Consider the following 15255-nt stretch of genomic DNA (forward strand, 5'->3'; position numbering starts at 1 on the left):
GACTTCTGGACCTGAATTTTCTTAGTGTGAAAAGACTGTCACCTCATAAGTGGTTTAACAATTTTAGGTGGTTATACAGCTGAACTTTTGAATTTTATTTACAAATTCTCAGGTGAATATCAGACTCAGGCATCTAACTCATTTTATAATGTCTTTGTGTCAATTTTCTAATTACAGGAACCAATCCAAATCTATATTTTATGCATTTTCTTTTAGCTATGGAATCCTAAGCATTTGCTGAAAGTGTTGAGGTGTAGTTTCATGTATGTATGAAAAATCATGGTTTAAATTCCACAGCCACTAAAATCAGTAAGGGGGAGAGAGGAAAAATAGAATTTTAAACATGAATTTATTTTGGATACGTGGGACCAACCCTAGGGTTCTTATCATTTAATGTGTGTTAGACGAATTTCCTTTGTTCTGTACAACACAAAAATGTCCATTTGAGAGCCTCCTTCCACTAGTCAAAGCAACTGTCCCAAAGTCACCTTTCACAAGTAAAGTTACCAGTGTCAGTTCCAGCAATTTGTCTTGGAGGTGTCGTATTCAATCTGTATTTCCAGCTTAGCTTGTGAAACTTGGTGAGACTACACTCTGCTTTTTAAGGTACTTTATAAAGTTGCTAAATTGTTTTTTCTTCACAGAAGGAATGTGACTAGGGCTTTCGTAAATCAGTGAGGTCAACGGCACTGGAAAAATGCAACTATTCAAAAATATTCATTCATATCTCTATATTACTATTGAGGGAAAATGCAGAAAACCTCTAGCAGAATCCTCATTTTTGGAATATTCTTATCTTTCTCTCTCCCTTCCTCTCACTTGCCCCCACTACTCTCTTTCAATGTACTTGTAATAACCAGATGCAACAAATAACTGCTGCTAAATGCTGTAGGTGGTATTCACGCCTTACACTGAGAATGACTACCAGACTGAAGGTTTTTGAGACTTCATGACTTAAAACCTACTGTACTTAGACCCTGTGTTATCTCTGTATGCGGATAAATGACATCTAAGCCCTAAAGCATTCAACAGCTTTCATTCATGTTGGTAGTTCCATGAAATGAATTACTCACACAAGGCTTGTAAGATGAAACCCTAATACAGAAACTTCTAATTGGCCAAGAAGTATGGGAAAAAGATCAGCTCAGCTGAAGGATCATGAGTGCAAGCAGAAATTAGTCATTTCTTTGCTGCTAAAACACTGTAGCCAGTTCACAGCTTGGTTAACACTGCCATGAGACTACTCGCCTTCCCAGGGTGAGAAGACCTCTCAGGCTTGGTGGCCATCAAAGCCCCCACCTCCTCGGTGCCCCTGAGTGGTCCCGCACCTTCACTTACCCGAGTGAGTCCTCAGGTGGCCTGTGAGGGCATCCCTGCGTCGGCAGGCATAGTTACACAAGTGACATTTGAAGGGCTTTTCGCCCGAGTGCAACTTTATGTGGCGCAGAAGGTTGCCTTTCTGGGTAAAAGAGGCCCCGCACTGATTGCACTGGAAAGGGCGTTCTCCTAAGGGGAGAAGGAGAAAATATGTGAGAACAAAAAATCTTACGCAGTAACAAGAGAAAGATTTCAGCGAAAAAAGTTGTTTTCTCACTGCTGCTCTGTGACTTCCACCGGCTGCAGGTTTGATATAACATGAGGCTTTCAGACTAAACCTGCCAGTTTCTTAATGCTTCACTGGCTGGGTCAATTTGATCTGAAAATCTAATTTTTTTTTTCTAAATCAGAATGGCACATCACAATGCAAATTCAAACTCATTTAAATAAAGTGACTGCAACATTTTGTGTTGAAGAGCCACTCTTCCTGATCAGCAGTTTTGGAATAAACCAATATCCAATTTTGCATGTTGTGGCATTTGGTGGGGTTTTTAATGTGGCTTTTTTCAAAGGGTCTTTAAAATATGCCACTGAAGCAGCAAAATAAAAAGGAAACTCATTAAAAATGCATTTCAGGATCACAAGTTCATTTCAGCGTTACATTCTTATATTTAAATGAAAGGCACTTCATTATAACAGTTATAATAACTTCTTTTCATTTACATTTTCCCTGTATTTTCCCTTTCAATTTCTTCTCCATTACCTGTCTGTCCCTAAGCAGCCAAATCAGGAAAGAGACAGAGAAAGAGAGAGAAAGAGAGAGTAAAATCACATAAGTTAAGACAGTGCAAAGAGAGCCCTGTACTTCCATACAGGAGTCCCAACTCTTCTCTCAGCAAGGTATTAGCAGAGGAGTTGTATAAATGGGTTCTCCTGGTTCATGCTTTGGAAAGACACGGGGCAAAACCTGAAGTGACACAGCCTTGCTTTTTCTAAATGGGTACCTACTATCAAGGAAGCAAATCAGGCGGCCTTTGCAAAAATTAGTATGGCTGTTTTTTACTCGTTAATGCTGTTTACAAATGGTCATTTATTCACTTAGCTATTTGTTTTTAATTTAAGTTGCATGAGGCCTTTTCTTAAGTCAGCAGAAAATAAAATCTCTTATGTTTCCAGTTGTACCAGATAGGAATAGAGGAAAATCTATACGAGAGAACTTCATAAACATGAACTGCTCCTGCATACCCACTTATAAGACGTAGCCCTTGACTAAGTCAAACCAGCCTTTGAAACTCATTTGCTGAATTCTGTTTTTCTTAGGCACCGATGTAATCTGCTTTAGTAATTGTAATGCATTCACAATATTAGAAGCAGCTCAGAGATGACCTGCTCTTAGCTTTGGTTTTCTTTATATAGCAATAAAACTGAATATATAGTTCCAATGCTGAAGTTAAAACATGTAAAAAATAAATACAAGTTAAATAATTTCTTTTTTCTCTGTCACTTAATCATCATTTACTATTTTGGACATCTAGGAGCAACTTGTATGTCCACACGTGCATTTATGTGCAGCATGATCATTTTTTACTTTTGGGTAACACTGTAGAAAAGCTTCAAAGCAATTAGATAGCAGCACAGTCCCAACACAAAAATCTGCAAGCTCTGCAATCAAGGCTAGAAACTGTAGCATTTAGTTAACAGTGAAATAAACCTACATTATGGCAAGATATGTTCACTGGTCAAATAACTCCAAGCAGATCAGCCTACTCCCTGACCAGCCAAATGAACCCACTTTTTTTGACCGTCTAGTAACCGTATTCATCTCGTCTACATCCGCAGCTGGTACAACTGGGGGCCTACAGAAATGCAAGCATTAAGCTTGCAGGATTTTGCAATATACTTAATAAGCCATGCACAGCAGTTCTTAGGGGAAAAAGAAAATGGGTACGAGTGTACCGGCTCTACCTCCTCGTCTCTGTGACAGTACTCAGTGTGGCAAGTATTTTTCAGAAATGGACCGAAACAGTAATGAAGCCAGTTTGCAATGAGGGACACGGATTCAGAAGGAATGGCTAATTTTTACTAGACAGTTTTTCCTAGCATTCATCTCTGTTATTTTTACTTAGAGGGGAAAATGAAGATTGTAAAAGTACTCTGGGAGATATGTGTAAAGTAAGAACGAAATGTAGCTCCAGCCTACAACTCTCATAATTACAGGGTGAAACCTTGCATTGGTGGAAAGGACAGATGGATGGAGCATTTCCAGCGAGGCTGATGCATAGCAAGTATTTCTACAAAACCTACAATGGGATGACACGCAAGGGATCCCAGGCTTGCACGGCTGTACACGTCAAACTACATCAGCATTAAAGAACCTGGTATGACATGTAGGTTTGCCAGCCCTTGGTTGCTCATGCTACAGTTACTGGAGTGGGGATCTCCTGCATTTTGTGTGGTTTCTGTCATCCCATACACCAAGCACAGCTCCCAGCCATTTTAGGAGGGAGCTGGTCCCTGACAGAAGGTCACTGGCTGTGGCAGCATCCCCTGGCAATGGGGAAGAGAGAGAATGAAAGGTAAAAACGCATAATGCATCTTCTGCCTGCTTTGTGTGTTATTTTCTTGTCCCTACTGAACAGCACTTGTCTGCCTTGTGTGGATTTCACTTCACAACATGCAGCTATGGAGGAACAGGGGCCCCAGAACAAAACTGGAGTGGGGCCCTGAATTGAATCAACCAACACCATGGTGCACTGCAAGTCTTAGTGGGACCCAGGCCCTGGATTACTTATTCTGAGAAGAATATTTATCATCTTAATTGAAATATTTCTCAGTTATTAAGCAATATAATGACAAAGTAACCTAACACTCAGCTGCTCATAGCTCTCCTCCTTCACATGTTCAGAAACACTTTCTTCAGCAAGCACTCACTTTCTAAATAAATTTGAGACATTCAGATCCAATCAAGACATAACTGAACTAACTTAGACTTAAGCTAAAGGAGTGTGTGCATAAAGAGGGAATATACACAAATAAATGCACACACATATATGTACATATCTGCACACATGCACACCCATATGTGCACACTAAGAAAGGGAAGCCTGATGTGATTCCCTGAGCTCTTGTTTTCAGGGGGCAGGAGGAGGTTTTTCTCTCCCTTTTCATAAATCCCGAGCAAGAAAGCAGCGGCAGGCTGGAGAAAATAAACTCACTAAAAGCCTCAGGGAAAGGGAGTGACTGGAATTGGACACCTGTGAGTTGGATTCACTCCACAGCTGGAAGCAACAGGTGAAGTCCTGGGAAGCAGTCAGGTTTTTACAGCTACTTGCAGGCAGAAGGGGCTAGACATATCAGGTGCTGCTCTGCATATCTGCACATGGCAGGTGTATTCATTAAAAGTAATTATGGCTTTTATCAGGTCAGGCAGTCATTTTATTTTGGCAGTTCAGTGTGCTAGAGTTTTGTTCACCTATCAAATATTTATTTAAGGAAACCTCACTGCATATGCAGGTTTTACATGAATTAGCAGCAAAGTAATTCATTTGCGAGGCTTATTCCTTCATCAGGCATGTATTGAAACGGGCGTCGGCACAGTCAGTTAAATGTCTGTAATTGTATACCCCATTTCTACTTTAATTTTCACAGCACAACTGAAAGGAAAAGCAGTCACCACTATCTCCCTGTGACATCCCTTTTGACTACCAGCTCTGAGCCCCTGGTACCTCCAGTCCCTGAAAGCGCACAGCTCCCCTACAAGGTCTGCTTGCAATTGGGCTTGGGGGCGAGACAGGACAGAAAGCAAAGGCTTTATTTCCATGGAAAGATACAGGGATTCGACTTGATAGCCTTCAGTTTTATTACTGATAACAGGAGGAGGTTCTGTTGAGCCACGTACAGCTCAAGAGGCTTTAGCTGTGTTCCCTGACTAAAGAGAGGACTCTGTTGTCATGGGATGGGCACCACAAGGGGCCAAGAAATCGTGTAGGCCCTGCACCTACAGGCTGACAGGGCTTGCGAAGCAGTGCCTGGGGGTGTTTGGAACCGACTGCTCTGCCCAGTACAGTTCTGTGGAAGCTTAAGTCTTCCCTAGGATGCAAGGATGGAGCCTTTGGAGAGGCTGGCAGAGGGGGAGTCGCAGCAGAGTTCCCCCCACCAAGGCATGGCTGGTGTGGCACGGCCGCCCGGATGCTAACTGGCGTGCTGGAAACGAACGCTACTCTGCCCACAGCCCCACAAAAGCCAGGCGTGTCCCCACGGAGGCCATTCAGCCTTGGTGTAAACACCGTTTCTGATCTTTGGGAACCCAAAATAGCTCCTTCTCAGCTGCAGCAGGCGATGTGTTAGCCACGGCTGTGGCTGCTCTGCTGCCACCACCCTGCGATTTTCAGAGGTGCTCACCATGGCCATAATCCACCGTGAAGGACTGGGCCATGCAAACAATTCATCTCTACAAGATGAATTCTGGACAAATTCACATGGTTAAGCCACTTTCTTCTCTCTCTCTCTCTCTCTTTTTTTTTTTTTTTTTTTTTTTCTAATACTGGAACAAGCACAGCTGTAGTTGGGTTGCTTTGTTCTCACTCCCATTTCCACGTGCACGTGTCTGCACATAAACATGTCTACTATTTCTCTGTTTCTCTTTCTCATTTTGTCATCTTTTTTATCAAGTTATTAATTGACTTAGTATTTTAACTGCACTGAATCGAACAGTAGCTCCTTCTGTTCCTCCTCAACTTAGAGTTAATAAAGCAGCAGCCTCCTTAATCAAACGCAAAGCCTGCCTCTGAATGCATTTTAAGTTGCAGCATTTTATTTCAAGTGCTACTAAACTTCCTTAAACCCATGGGCCTCTTGTAAAGGCCTTAGGTCCAAGTCGTTTTCCATACACAATTTTTTCTCTTTCTTCTCTTGTGACTAGAGAGCTTGTGATTTTTTGTTTTTACTGATTTTGCACTGCTCATCTTGTTTTTCTTAGCTATTTTCCTTAATCTGGGGACATTTATCAGCTTTTGAAGGATCCTGCTAAAATTCAATGCTAAGATAGCATTCTGTTGTATCTAGGAAGTGCATTGCAGCCTCCCTTCTAGGAACAAATTGTGGCTTTTCCAATAAAGATATGTATCTCCTCTTCCCTGGCTGAAGGATTCATCACACTGAACTGCAGAGTACTGTGAAGCAGGCAAACACAGCACTGCTACCTGTGGATTGCTTCTGAACATGGCTAATCCACGTTAACCCAGGGACAGCACACTTTGAGATCTTGAGCAGTCATAGGTAAAATTGCAGACATCATCACTGGGGGGCTTCAGGGTTCCTCAAGAATCCTCTCCACCAAACTCTGAAGGCTCTTTGCTAATCTCATTCCTTAGCAATTCTGGGGAAACCATTTAAGCACGTTTAGGGGAGATGTGGAGGAAGAAAATATCTGTTTGCTCAACTATTTCAGTGGAATCTAAGCATGCAAAACTGCTGAATAAATAATTATTTGTTTTCAAAGTAACTTGAGCAGCACAACAGTACAGTTTAGCTCGTCTCCTTTGTCTACAGAAGACCTTACAGTTTAGATTGGAAGCCTTGTTTTTATATAGCTTATATCAGGTAAGCTGAGACTCACCCTGGTCTTTTCGTCTTCATTTGTTTCAGCCTCTTCATTTTTTGCAATCTTTGAGACTATTTAGAATTGGAAAATTTAAGCAAGATTCACAGCACTTTGATAATGGAAAGCTATCACTGCAGAGCACAACCTCTTTACATGTCTATTTTAGTGTCCCAATGGAGACCTTTTAGTCCAGATCTGACCAGTGACAATACTTGCTTTTACTTCATGAAAAGTTTGACAGAAAATTAACTCATTTTTCCCTAAGACTGCCAGTGTAGTTCACTTAAAACTTTATTCTACTTATTCATTTTGCCAATCACTTTCATAATCACCTATCCATAATGAACTTTGCTGCATTATTGGAAACATCAGAACTGTGTCAATTTCAGAGTTGTTCACAATATTTTTCAGCAATTCTTAGAAATTAAACAAGAATTATTTCATTAAAAAAAAAATCTTGAATTTTTTCATATAGCTTCAAACCAAAGAAGCTGTCCTTCAGACATCAATTTTGGTATCAGCATACTGTACAACTGTAAAATTGAATAAATGAAATTATGCCCATTTTCTGTTCTGCTGACAAATCTTGGTTAGTGGTTTTGTTTGTTTGTTTGTTTGTTTGTTTGTTTGTTTTGTTGTTACTGTTTTCCAATTCTAACCCAATAGATGGACTTCTATCAAGAAGAAATCTCGGTCTCTGTGCTGTCCAGAATGCAATAACAAAATAACCAAGTTCCAAATGCCCACCGATGCTGCATTATCTTACAAGAGGAAACGTGCATGATACTCAAAGAAAAAATCTTAGTTTCTAATATGTGGCCAATTCTTGACAACTAAAGGAAAAACTATGCCAGGCCTTACCAGTGTGGCTTCGTTTGTGAACCATGAGCACATTGGGACCGATGCAAATTATCCCACAGATATCACATTTTAGCTTTCCGTTAGGAAGTCGAATGCCTCCAACTCCTGACATAGCCTTGCTGCCTGGGCCATTGTGTGAGCCATTCATTTTCTCTCCCGAGGTATCAAGCATTCGTAAATCCTCCGCACATTCTTCCCCATTCATTTCACAGGCACGCCCATTCTCTTCATCACTCTGAGTCTCTATTTTAATATTACCGGCTGAAAAAAACAATAGAGGATGCCACTCAGTTTTGTTACAGAACAAATATAGTGGCCAAGAAACAGTCACATCAAAGGAGATAACTTCTACACAGAATGTACAATATACCTGAATAACAACAGCTACAAACATGACTACATTTCTATGTGCCATGTGATGAATTTGCAACACATGGAGCAATGAACAATGAGTATCATCAGTAAGACAAATACAAGACATCCGGGGATCTGGGAACCCAAATAACATTACAAGTCTGTTCCTAGGTCACTTTGAGATTTTTGCATTTGTAATATTCATTTTGACAATTCAGGCTAATTGGAATTAAATTTATAACGAATCCACATCTCATGGAATTGTCCCAAACAATTGTGAAAATATGTAACATATCAAAGACAATGGATGAAAATGAATCGAAAATGCAACATAATCCATTTGGCAGGAAGGTCCTGAGGGCTGTGCTAAATTCAAATACTTGCTTTGTAGGTTTCTATAGGGTAAGCAAGGACAATGTTCACACTGAGGAAAGAGTACAAATACTGATAAATAAATTAGAGTGCAAAACGATGAAAGGACTTTAAGGGCAAGGATTGGCATTATAGGAAATTATAGGCGTGATAATTGTGTTTTAGGATAGCAAGATTAGTGTCACAAAGTAAAAGGAGAGAATCAGCTACAGCCATCAGTTGCTCTGAAAAAACAGCCAAATCAACAAAGATGGGTGGGAGAACTGTTTTGACTTTATTGGACAACTCCTTTGTATTAGAATTCCATAAGTGACAATTGGTTACAACTAGAAGAAAAAGGCAAGTGTAAATTTGGCATAGCCTGACTACATGTGATAGCACATAGGTTGGTAAACTTTATCTGATATAAACACAGTCAAGACTCAAACCTAAATCTTACAGAAAAGGGCCAAGATTTAGATCAGTTAATGGTGTTATTTGTTCCTCTTCTCACTGCAGGACTGTGTTATCTCTTGTGTAAAATAAACCATCTTTACAGTTAATTCCTTGTTTTTTGATCTGATGATTTCAGTGGAAAAACAGTTCTTCGTTAAGCTCCAAAAGAGCAGTTCATTGCCCCAAATCTTACTTTCCTTTTAGTAAAAAAAAAACATCCTTCACTGAACCTCCAAAAAGGAAAGCATTTGCTGTAGTGGCTAGCTGAGTACATAAGGGGTCTATTTCACCCCATAAAGAACCAGGTCTTTGTCTTTTGTACAGCAGTAGTTATATGGTAGCTTTATTCATAAGTGTTGTTGTAGCAATGACATAACTAAGACATGGGCACTGATTACATCAAAGGTTGAAAGATCTTGAGATTTATTGGAAAATGTAATGTTTGCCAAACTGTCCTCTGTTACATCCTGCAGCCGCCCAGGTCTTCCAGTTGGATTGCATGGAAGTGACTGACAATAGTACCTGAATCAAAGTCCTATCAGGGAACATGCTGGGAATAAAAGTGTGCACATTTCTGAGCACTGCTTGACTGGACACCTTTTATAATGTCTGCCATTGTAGGCATTTGAATTTTTTTTTTTTTTTTTTTCAAATACTGCATTTTGAGTAGAAATCATATGCCAGATAGAATGTGCATACCCTAAATAGAAGGATGTCCTTTAAAACTTATGTTCTAAAAAGGGCAATAATTTAGAGGTACATAATAAAATAAAAAATCATTGACAAAACAACGTTGTACAATGACAGCATAAGTGGCTAATCAGAAGCGGTCTGTAGTATTCCACCAAATTAATAGAATACTACCCCATAATGATGTTTTCGCTGTAGTGAGCAGAAGCAATAGAACTATTCACCTTAAGGATATGACAGATTTTTCATAAATCATACACCAATTCTTTTAAGATTAATAATTAGTATGCAAACATGTACATAATAATTTGTGTATAAATATAATTACAGATGCCTTGCCTGCCAGGAATTTGGAGAAGGTGACTTTTGAAGTAGGCTTTATGTTAAGTTAAAACAGAACATATATGAACAAATCAAAAAAATCAGACTCCTTAAGCCCTTTGATAGCACATGCAGACAAATGTACATTACTGAGAAGTGAAATGACACACAAAATATCATAAAAGTAGGAACTTGATGGAAATGCTCTCTGTAGTAAGCTGAATTTGCAGTATACTTACGGGAAAAAGATTTGGGAATTATTGCATGAAAGTCCCTAAAGCCTTCTGCCCCATATGCAGCTGCAACAAAGAAGGCAAACAGGATGCTGGTTTGTGGTACTGCTAGCAGTAAATGTAAAAGAAGATGGCATTATTGCTATACGAGAAATACCTAGGAGAAAGACAGAGCTATCAGCACAGAAGTAACACAGGTAGTTCAGGACAAAGCAGGAGCAGCATTAGGGCAGCAAGCAGGGGAATTCTGATCTGCCTAAAACAACTCTGGTTTGTAAAAATGCCACATTTTCCAAAGTATCCAACAAGTTTTATCATGTTTTCTAAAAGCATAACCTTTCCTGGGCATTCCCCTTGCTCACAGGTTAACTTCTGCTGAAGTTAAGAGGAATTTTGGCTGAAGTGTCTGGAAAGGGTCAACACAGGAGCAGAGCAACTAAACCAGTCTTCTCCTGGTCCCCAAAGGAACCACAGGCCCCTACAATGCGAGCTTCCTCTCAGGATTATTTCTTTTTTTTTCCCATCACGCCCTCTTTGTATGCCAGAGATCTCTTATATGTGCTTCTTTCTAGTCACCACAGTTGTAAAAAGTTAAATTGTATTGTTTTTGTTTTCTCACACCTGATGTTCTTATGTAATGGAAGAAGAGGGAGTTGGATTATATATGTATTATTAGGTGGTGGTATATTTGTTTGTTTGTATTTCTGAGGCTTTTCCTCTCATTGTATCTACAGAAAAGTAGCTGCACATATACACTATACATTGCATATTATGAGTGCCAAGTGCAAATTAACATGCCCCAGAGCACACTGATACAGGTCATTACTTGACAGTGACAGAGAGATATTGATCCAATCAAACCTCGCTGAAGCTCTCTTGCAGCAGTGCCCCGGGAGCAGCACAGCTACACTGTGCAGCACAGTAATCTGTGCAGACTAGACCTGGCATACAGGATGTCCCTACAGTTGCACTTGTTTTGGCAGCACATTTTACAAACTTGTTTCTTCAAAGGAGAATTATTGACAAAAGCTCCACCAATGCAGGAGATGGAATGGGAGAGAGAAAGCACTCCAGCAGAAACACTCAGGATTTTTGTCAAGCCTGACTGAGAAATGGGAAAACAGGCTGCACAGCTTTGTCTGGAGACTTAGACTGAAACCAAACCAAACCAAACGAAAACAAAAATTATTTCTTTTGTGAGAGAGGTTCTGTCTCTCCCTTGTTATCATGGGCAGAATCATTTCTGGGGCACTGATAATGTGACAAATAACTAGGAATCAGATATTTTCAGATGCACATTCAGCATTTGTACAGGTTTCTCAAACAGTTACTCAATATAGTCTTTGTAGAAATCATTTCTGGCACATTCATGACTATCTACACATACATGCAGACACTAATTAGCTCTACAATAAATCATGGTAATATAATTTCTCATTGGCTCTGCTAACACCATTAAGGTATTACTTATCAATTAATCTACGTAAATTTTGTTGGAGATTACCTTAGAAGGTTCTGTGTTTTATTCTTTTTGTACACACTGGTGCAATTCAGGAGAGTTTAATACAAACACTTTTTTTTGTGCAACGAGCGTAGAGTATCACTGCAGTGTCACTGAACTGACAGGTCTGCCCTCACCTGCCTTTTTACCCATCCATATTGTGGAAAAGCAACCCAAAAGCTGGGCATTGGGTGGGTCTCTTGCACTCTCTGGTGTCTCTTGGGAGCTTCATGTGGGACTTTCTGAAGAACATTTGAACTTTATGTTACAAAGAATGTCCTGCATTGTGTGATTAAATGTGGTTTATGCAGAAGTCCTTGGAAATGGAACAAAAAAAAAAAAGACGTATCAAGGGGAAGAGGAGTGACAATACGATTAATCTCCCTTTCCAGTTCCAGGCACCTTTTTCTGGGGAAGGGCAGCTTAATGGGCTCTGCAGAGGACTCAGGCTGAGACACTTGGGTGGGCATGGAAGAGGGCAAGGAGACAGAGTCACGCTTCCCTGGAAAGAGCTGAGCAATGTCAAGAGGGAAGGGGGGCGTTTTGCAATGTGTGAAAGAGTCTGGTAGCAAGGAGAAAGGAGAAACCAATTTGACTTCCCAAGAAACAGGAAGGTTTGGAGGGCAGCTTTTAAAGGACAGAGTAGCAGGCAACTAGGGATAAGGCATGTGAAGGACTAATGATTTGTTTCCAGCTGACTGACATTTTACCTTCTCTTGTAGTTACAAGACTCCCTCCCAGATGTAAAAGACTTGCAAAGTTTTGTGAGACGAGTTTTAAGCACCTGGGCCAAAATCCCCCTTTAAAGGGGTCATTTACATCCCAGTTTATATTCTTCTCAGCTGGGATTTTTAAAGAAAAAAAAAACATAATACCTGGCTATCAAAGGAATTCAGGGAGTAACAAAAAAATAAAAATAAAATAGATCATACTGAAGTTTCTGGGGCATATGAAAAATAAAGGTACTGAACTCCCTTTTATTTTTAATGGGATTTAAGTATCTTTAGTACTTTTATCCCAGCTAAGTACTTAACTGCATCCTGTGGCATATAAATGCCTTGAAGAAGTTGTCCTTTAGCCTTTCTTTAAAAATAACCATGATAATCTAATTTTTGGTTATGACATTAGTCCATACAATGTCCTTCACATACTTTGCAGCCAATAGCAGAGAAAATGCATCTTCAAGTTGTTTCAAATAATTTAGGTGCATGTAATTTTTTGTTTGAATGGTTCATTTTTTATTCCAAGACAAGTCAGAAGTATTTTGTTGATGTTAGTTGATGCTTCACGGTAGCTTTAAAGTCCAGCAAGAGTTTTGCATGAAGGCACCACAGCTATTCAAGCAGTAGAAAGGTGAAGCTGCAACAATATTCGGTTGATTTGAACAGTGGATTAGCAATGTTATGGTGAGAAGGAGAAAACCTTTAACACCATCCTTGCTAGCAAATTATAAAAAATGTTGCTAAAAAGGTATAATAAGTTTAAAAAAGCCTATTAAACCAAAATAAACCACCCCAATACACCAATGTGTCAGCAAAGCAACCAGGATCTCTTCCTGTTTACATAAATGCAAAATATAGATATAAAAGAATATTGCAAGCAATTCCACCTGTTATTTCTACTATAAGGCATAACAGCTACTCTGCTTTGTTTCGGAGCACCAAACCCTAGTATGTAGCTATGACCTGAAATCCAAACCTTCCCCTTTTCTTTTCACATCATGGTCATTTTCTGTGGCATCAGTTCCGTTCTCACAACCGAAAGGCTCTGCAGGTGGAGGGTGCCATTCTCAGAAATACAAGACACACAAGCAGGTTGTTTGTCCTCAGAATATTTAAGGATTCAGTTCTTACTAGCTAGGCTTGACAACCAAAAAGACAGATTCTTTAACTTAAATTGTGTTTCCATTAATAGTATCTTTCCCTGATGAGCTTCTGAAGTGACACGAAGAATCATGTAGCTGTATAAAATGACAACGAAAGGCCTGAGCAGAGCAATCACAATGAGCTATGTAATGGTCTCAGCCCTTCTTCAATGAAATTCAGAAGACACAGAATAGCTGGGACTGATCATAAGTAACTAGATATTCAACTTCAGGAAAAGGGGATATATCCAGGTGCTGTTAGAAATGACTGTTTTGCCCAATCCTTTGTACATAGGGCACTGCACCGCCCAGTTTTATTTGTGGTACCTGCACATGAGAAACCAGCTCAGAAAAGCCTAAAAGGTTCGAGCCTACGATGCCACGTAATTGCTATGTACAAGAAGAAACTAATCAGTAAATAAAACAGGCTGCATGCAGCCCATGTTGCACATGTCTCATGTTGCAGGGTGTCCATTAAAAAAGGATCGAGCATTTGTGGTGTCATGAGACATGAGACCACTAAGACAGAGGGAGGCGAACGCCCAAGGCCGGTGAGGAAGCCCAGCAATACGGCATTGCAGGCACCTTATCGCTTTGCTTGAGCGCGCCGCGTTCTTTACCACAGGCTGCGAGGGGGAGACAGATAAAAATTATGGCTTTTTTAATGAGAAGCTCTCAGCTGGATTTTTAAAGAGAAACAAAAATAACAGAAAGAAGTGTAACAGCATGAACTGCTGGGGCACACCTGTAGGCACGGCAGACTGGGCACAGCGGATAAGAAGTTTGCCCTGGCGGGGTCAGAGCTGCCCCTCCTTTGACACCAAGTGCCAATCTGCTGCCGGCAGCCTATTTCTCCCCTACTCTAATTTTGGCTTTCAATCAAACGTATATTATTCCAGAAAGACAGGCGCCCTCAGATAAGCTATCTCCTTCAGGACAACCAGCGTGAGGCGCTCCACCCACCTCATGCCTGCCGCGGCCATTTTCCTCTCAGGGCTGCATGGTGGGAGGCTCCCAGCCTGCCCATGCCAGCACCCATGCACATGCCCGTCTGCCTCTGTGGCTCGGCTGCAGCAGCACAGCAAGCAGATCGACCCAGTACTCTGGAGCTGAAAGGAATGCAAGCAAGCAAACAAAATAACTGACAAATCTTTCCTCTCTAGGTTCACAAAGAAGCAACTTTTGCTCCGCGGTGCAGACTCACAGTAATCGCCAGTTGGTTACCTATGGGAATCCTCTAACGTACCAGCAAAGATGGAGAGGTTGAAGGCAGATTCAAGTAATGATCCTGAAATCTACTCACACACTTGAAGCTAGCTGCTTTTGAAAGTGAACTGGTGTTTCAGCAGGAAATGATCTGTAACCAGTCCAAGGCTCCGATCTAGTTCATATTCATCGTCTTTATCATGCTACTCGCTGGTACATTTTGTACTGGCTTCAAGCTGTTTTTTCAAAGAACTGGTTACAACTACCTGGCTGCTTGGTGTTCATCTGAATTACCAGTGAAATAAAGTTAAGAGAGAAAGAGCATTATCAAGAAAAGACATGCTAAACCTATTTCTCAAGTTCCACACATAGTGTAACCCATGCTTCCTCTACAGGGACTGCTCCTTGTCTTTTGCTGGCCGCGTGATAGAGAAGCTAAGGAACCTGCTAGAGGCTTGCTGGTAACAGAATTTCTTGACACTTTTCTGTTTTGAGAAGT

General features: G+C 40.5%; 1 protein-coding gene across 14 annotated transcripts in view; it reads right to left on the reverse strand.

Moving 5' to 3' along the window:
* The window catches only part of IKZF1 (IKAROS family zinc finger 1), a 71305-nt gene that overhangs the window by 12242 nt on the left and 43808 nt on the right, over positions 1–15255 (reverse strand). For 8 of the 14 annotated variants that reach the window (XM_005022736.6, XM_005022738.6, XM_027451765.3 and 5 more), the window contains 3 exons: positions 10192–10251; positions 7781–8041; positions 1339–1506 (listed from right to left, as the gene is read on the reverse strand). In XM_005022736.6, the coding sequence (XP_005022793.1) occupies positions 1339–1506; positions 7781–8041; positions 10192–10251 (489 nt within the window). The remainder of the gene's footprint in view (positions 1–1338; positions 1507–7780; positions 8042–10191; positions 10252–15255) is intronic. The other 6 variants (XM_072034926.1, XM_005022739.6, XM_072034927.1 and 3 more) reach the window with 2 other exon arrangements.

The sequence above is a fragment of the Anas platyrhynchos genome, chromosome 2, assembly GCF_047663525.1.
Source record: "Anas platyrhynchos isolate ZD024472 breed Pekin duck chromosome 2, IASCAAS_PekinDuck_T2T, whole genome shotgun sequence".
Taxonomy (NCBI): Eukaryota; Metazoa; Chordata; class Aves; order Anseriformes; family Anatidae; genus Anas; species Anas platyrhynchos.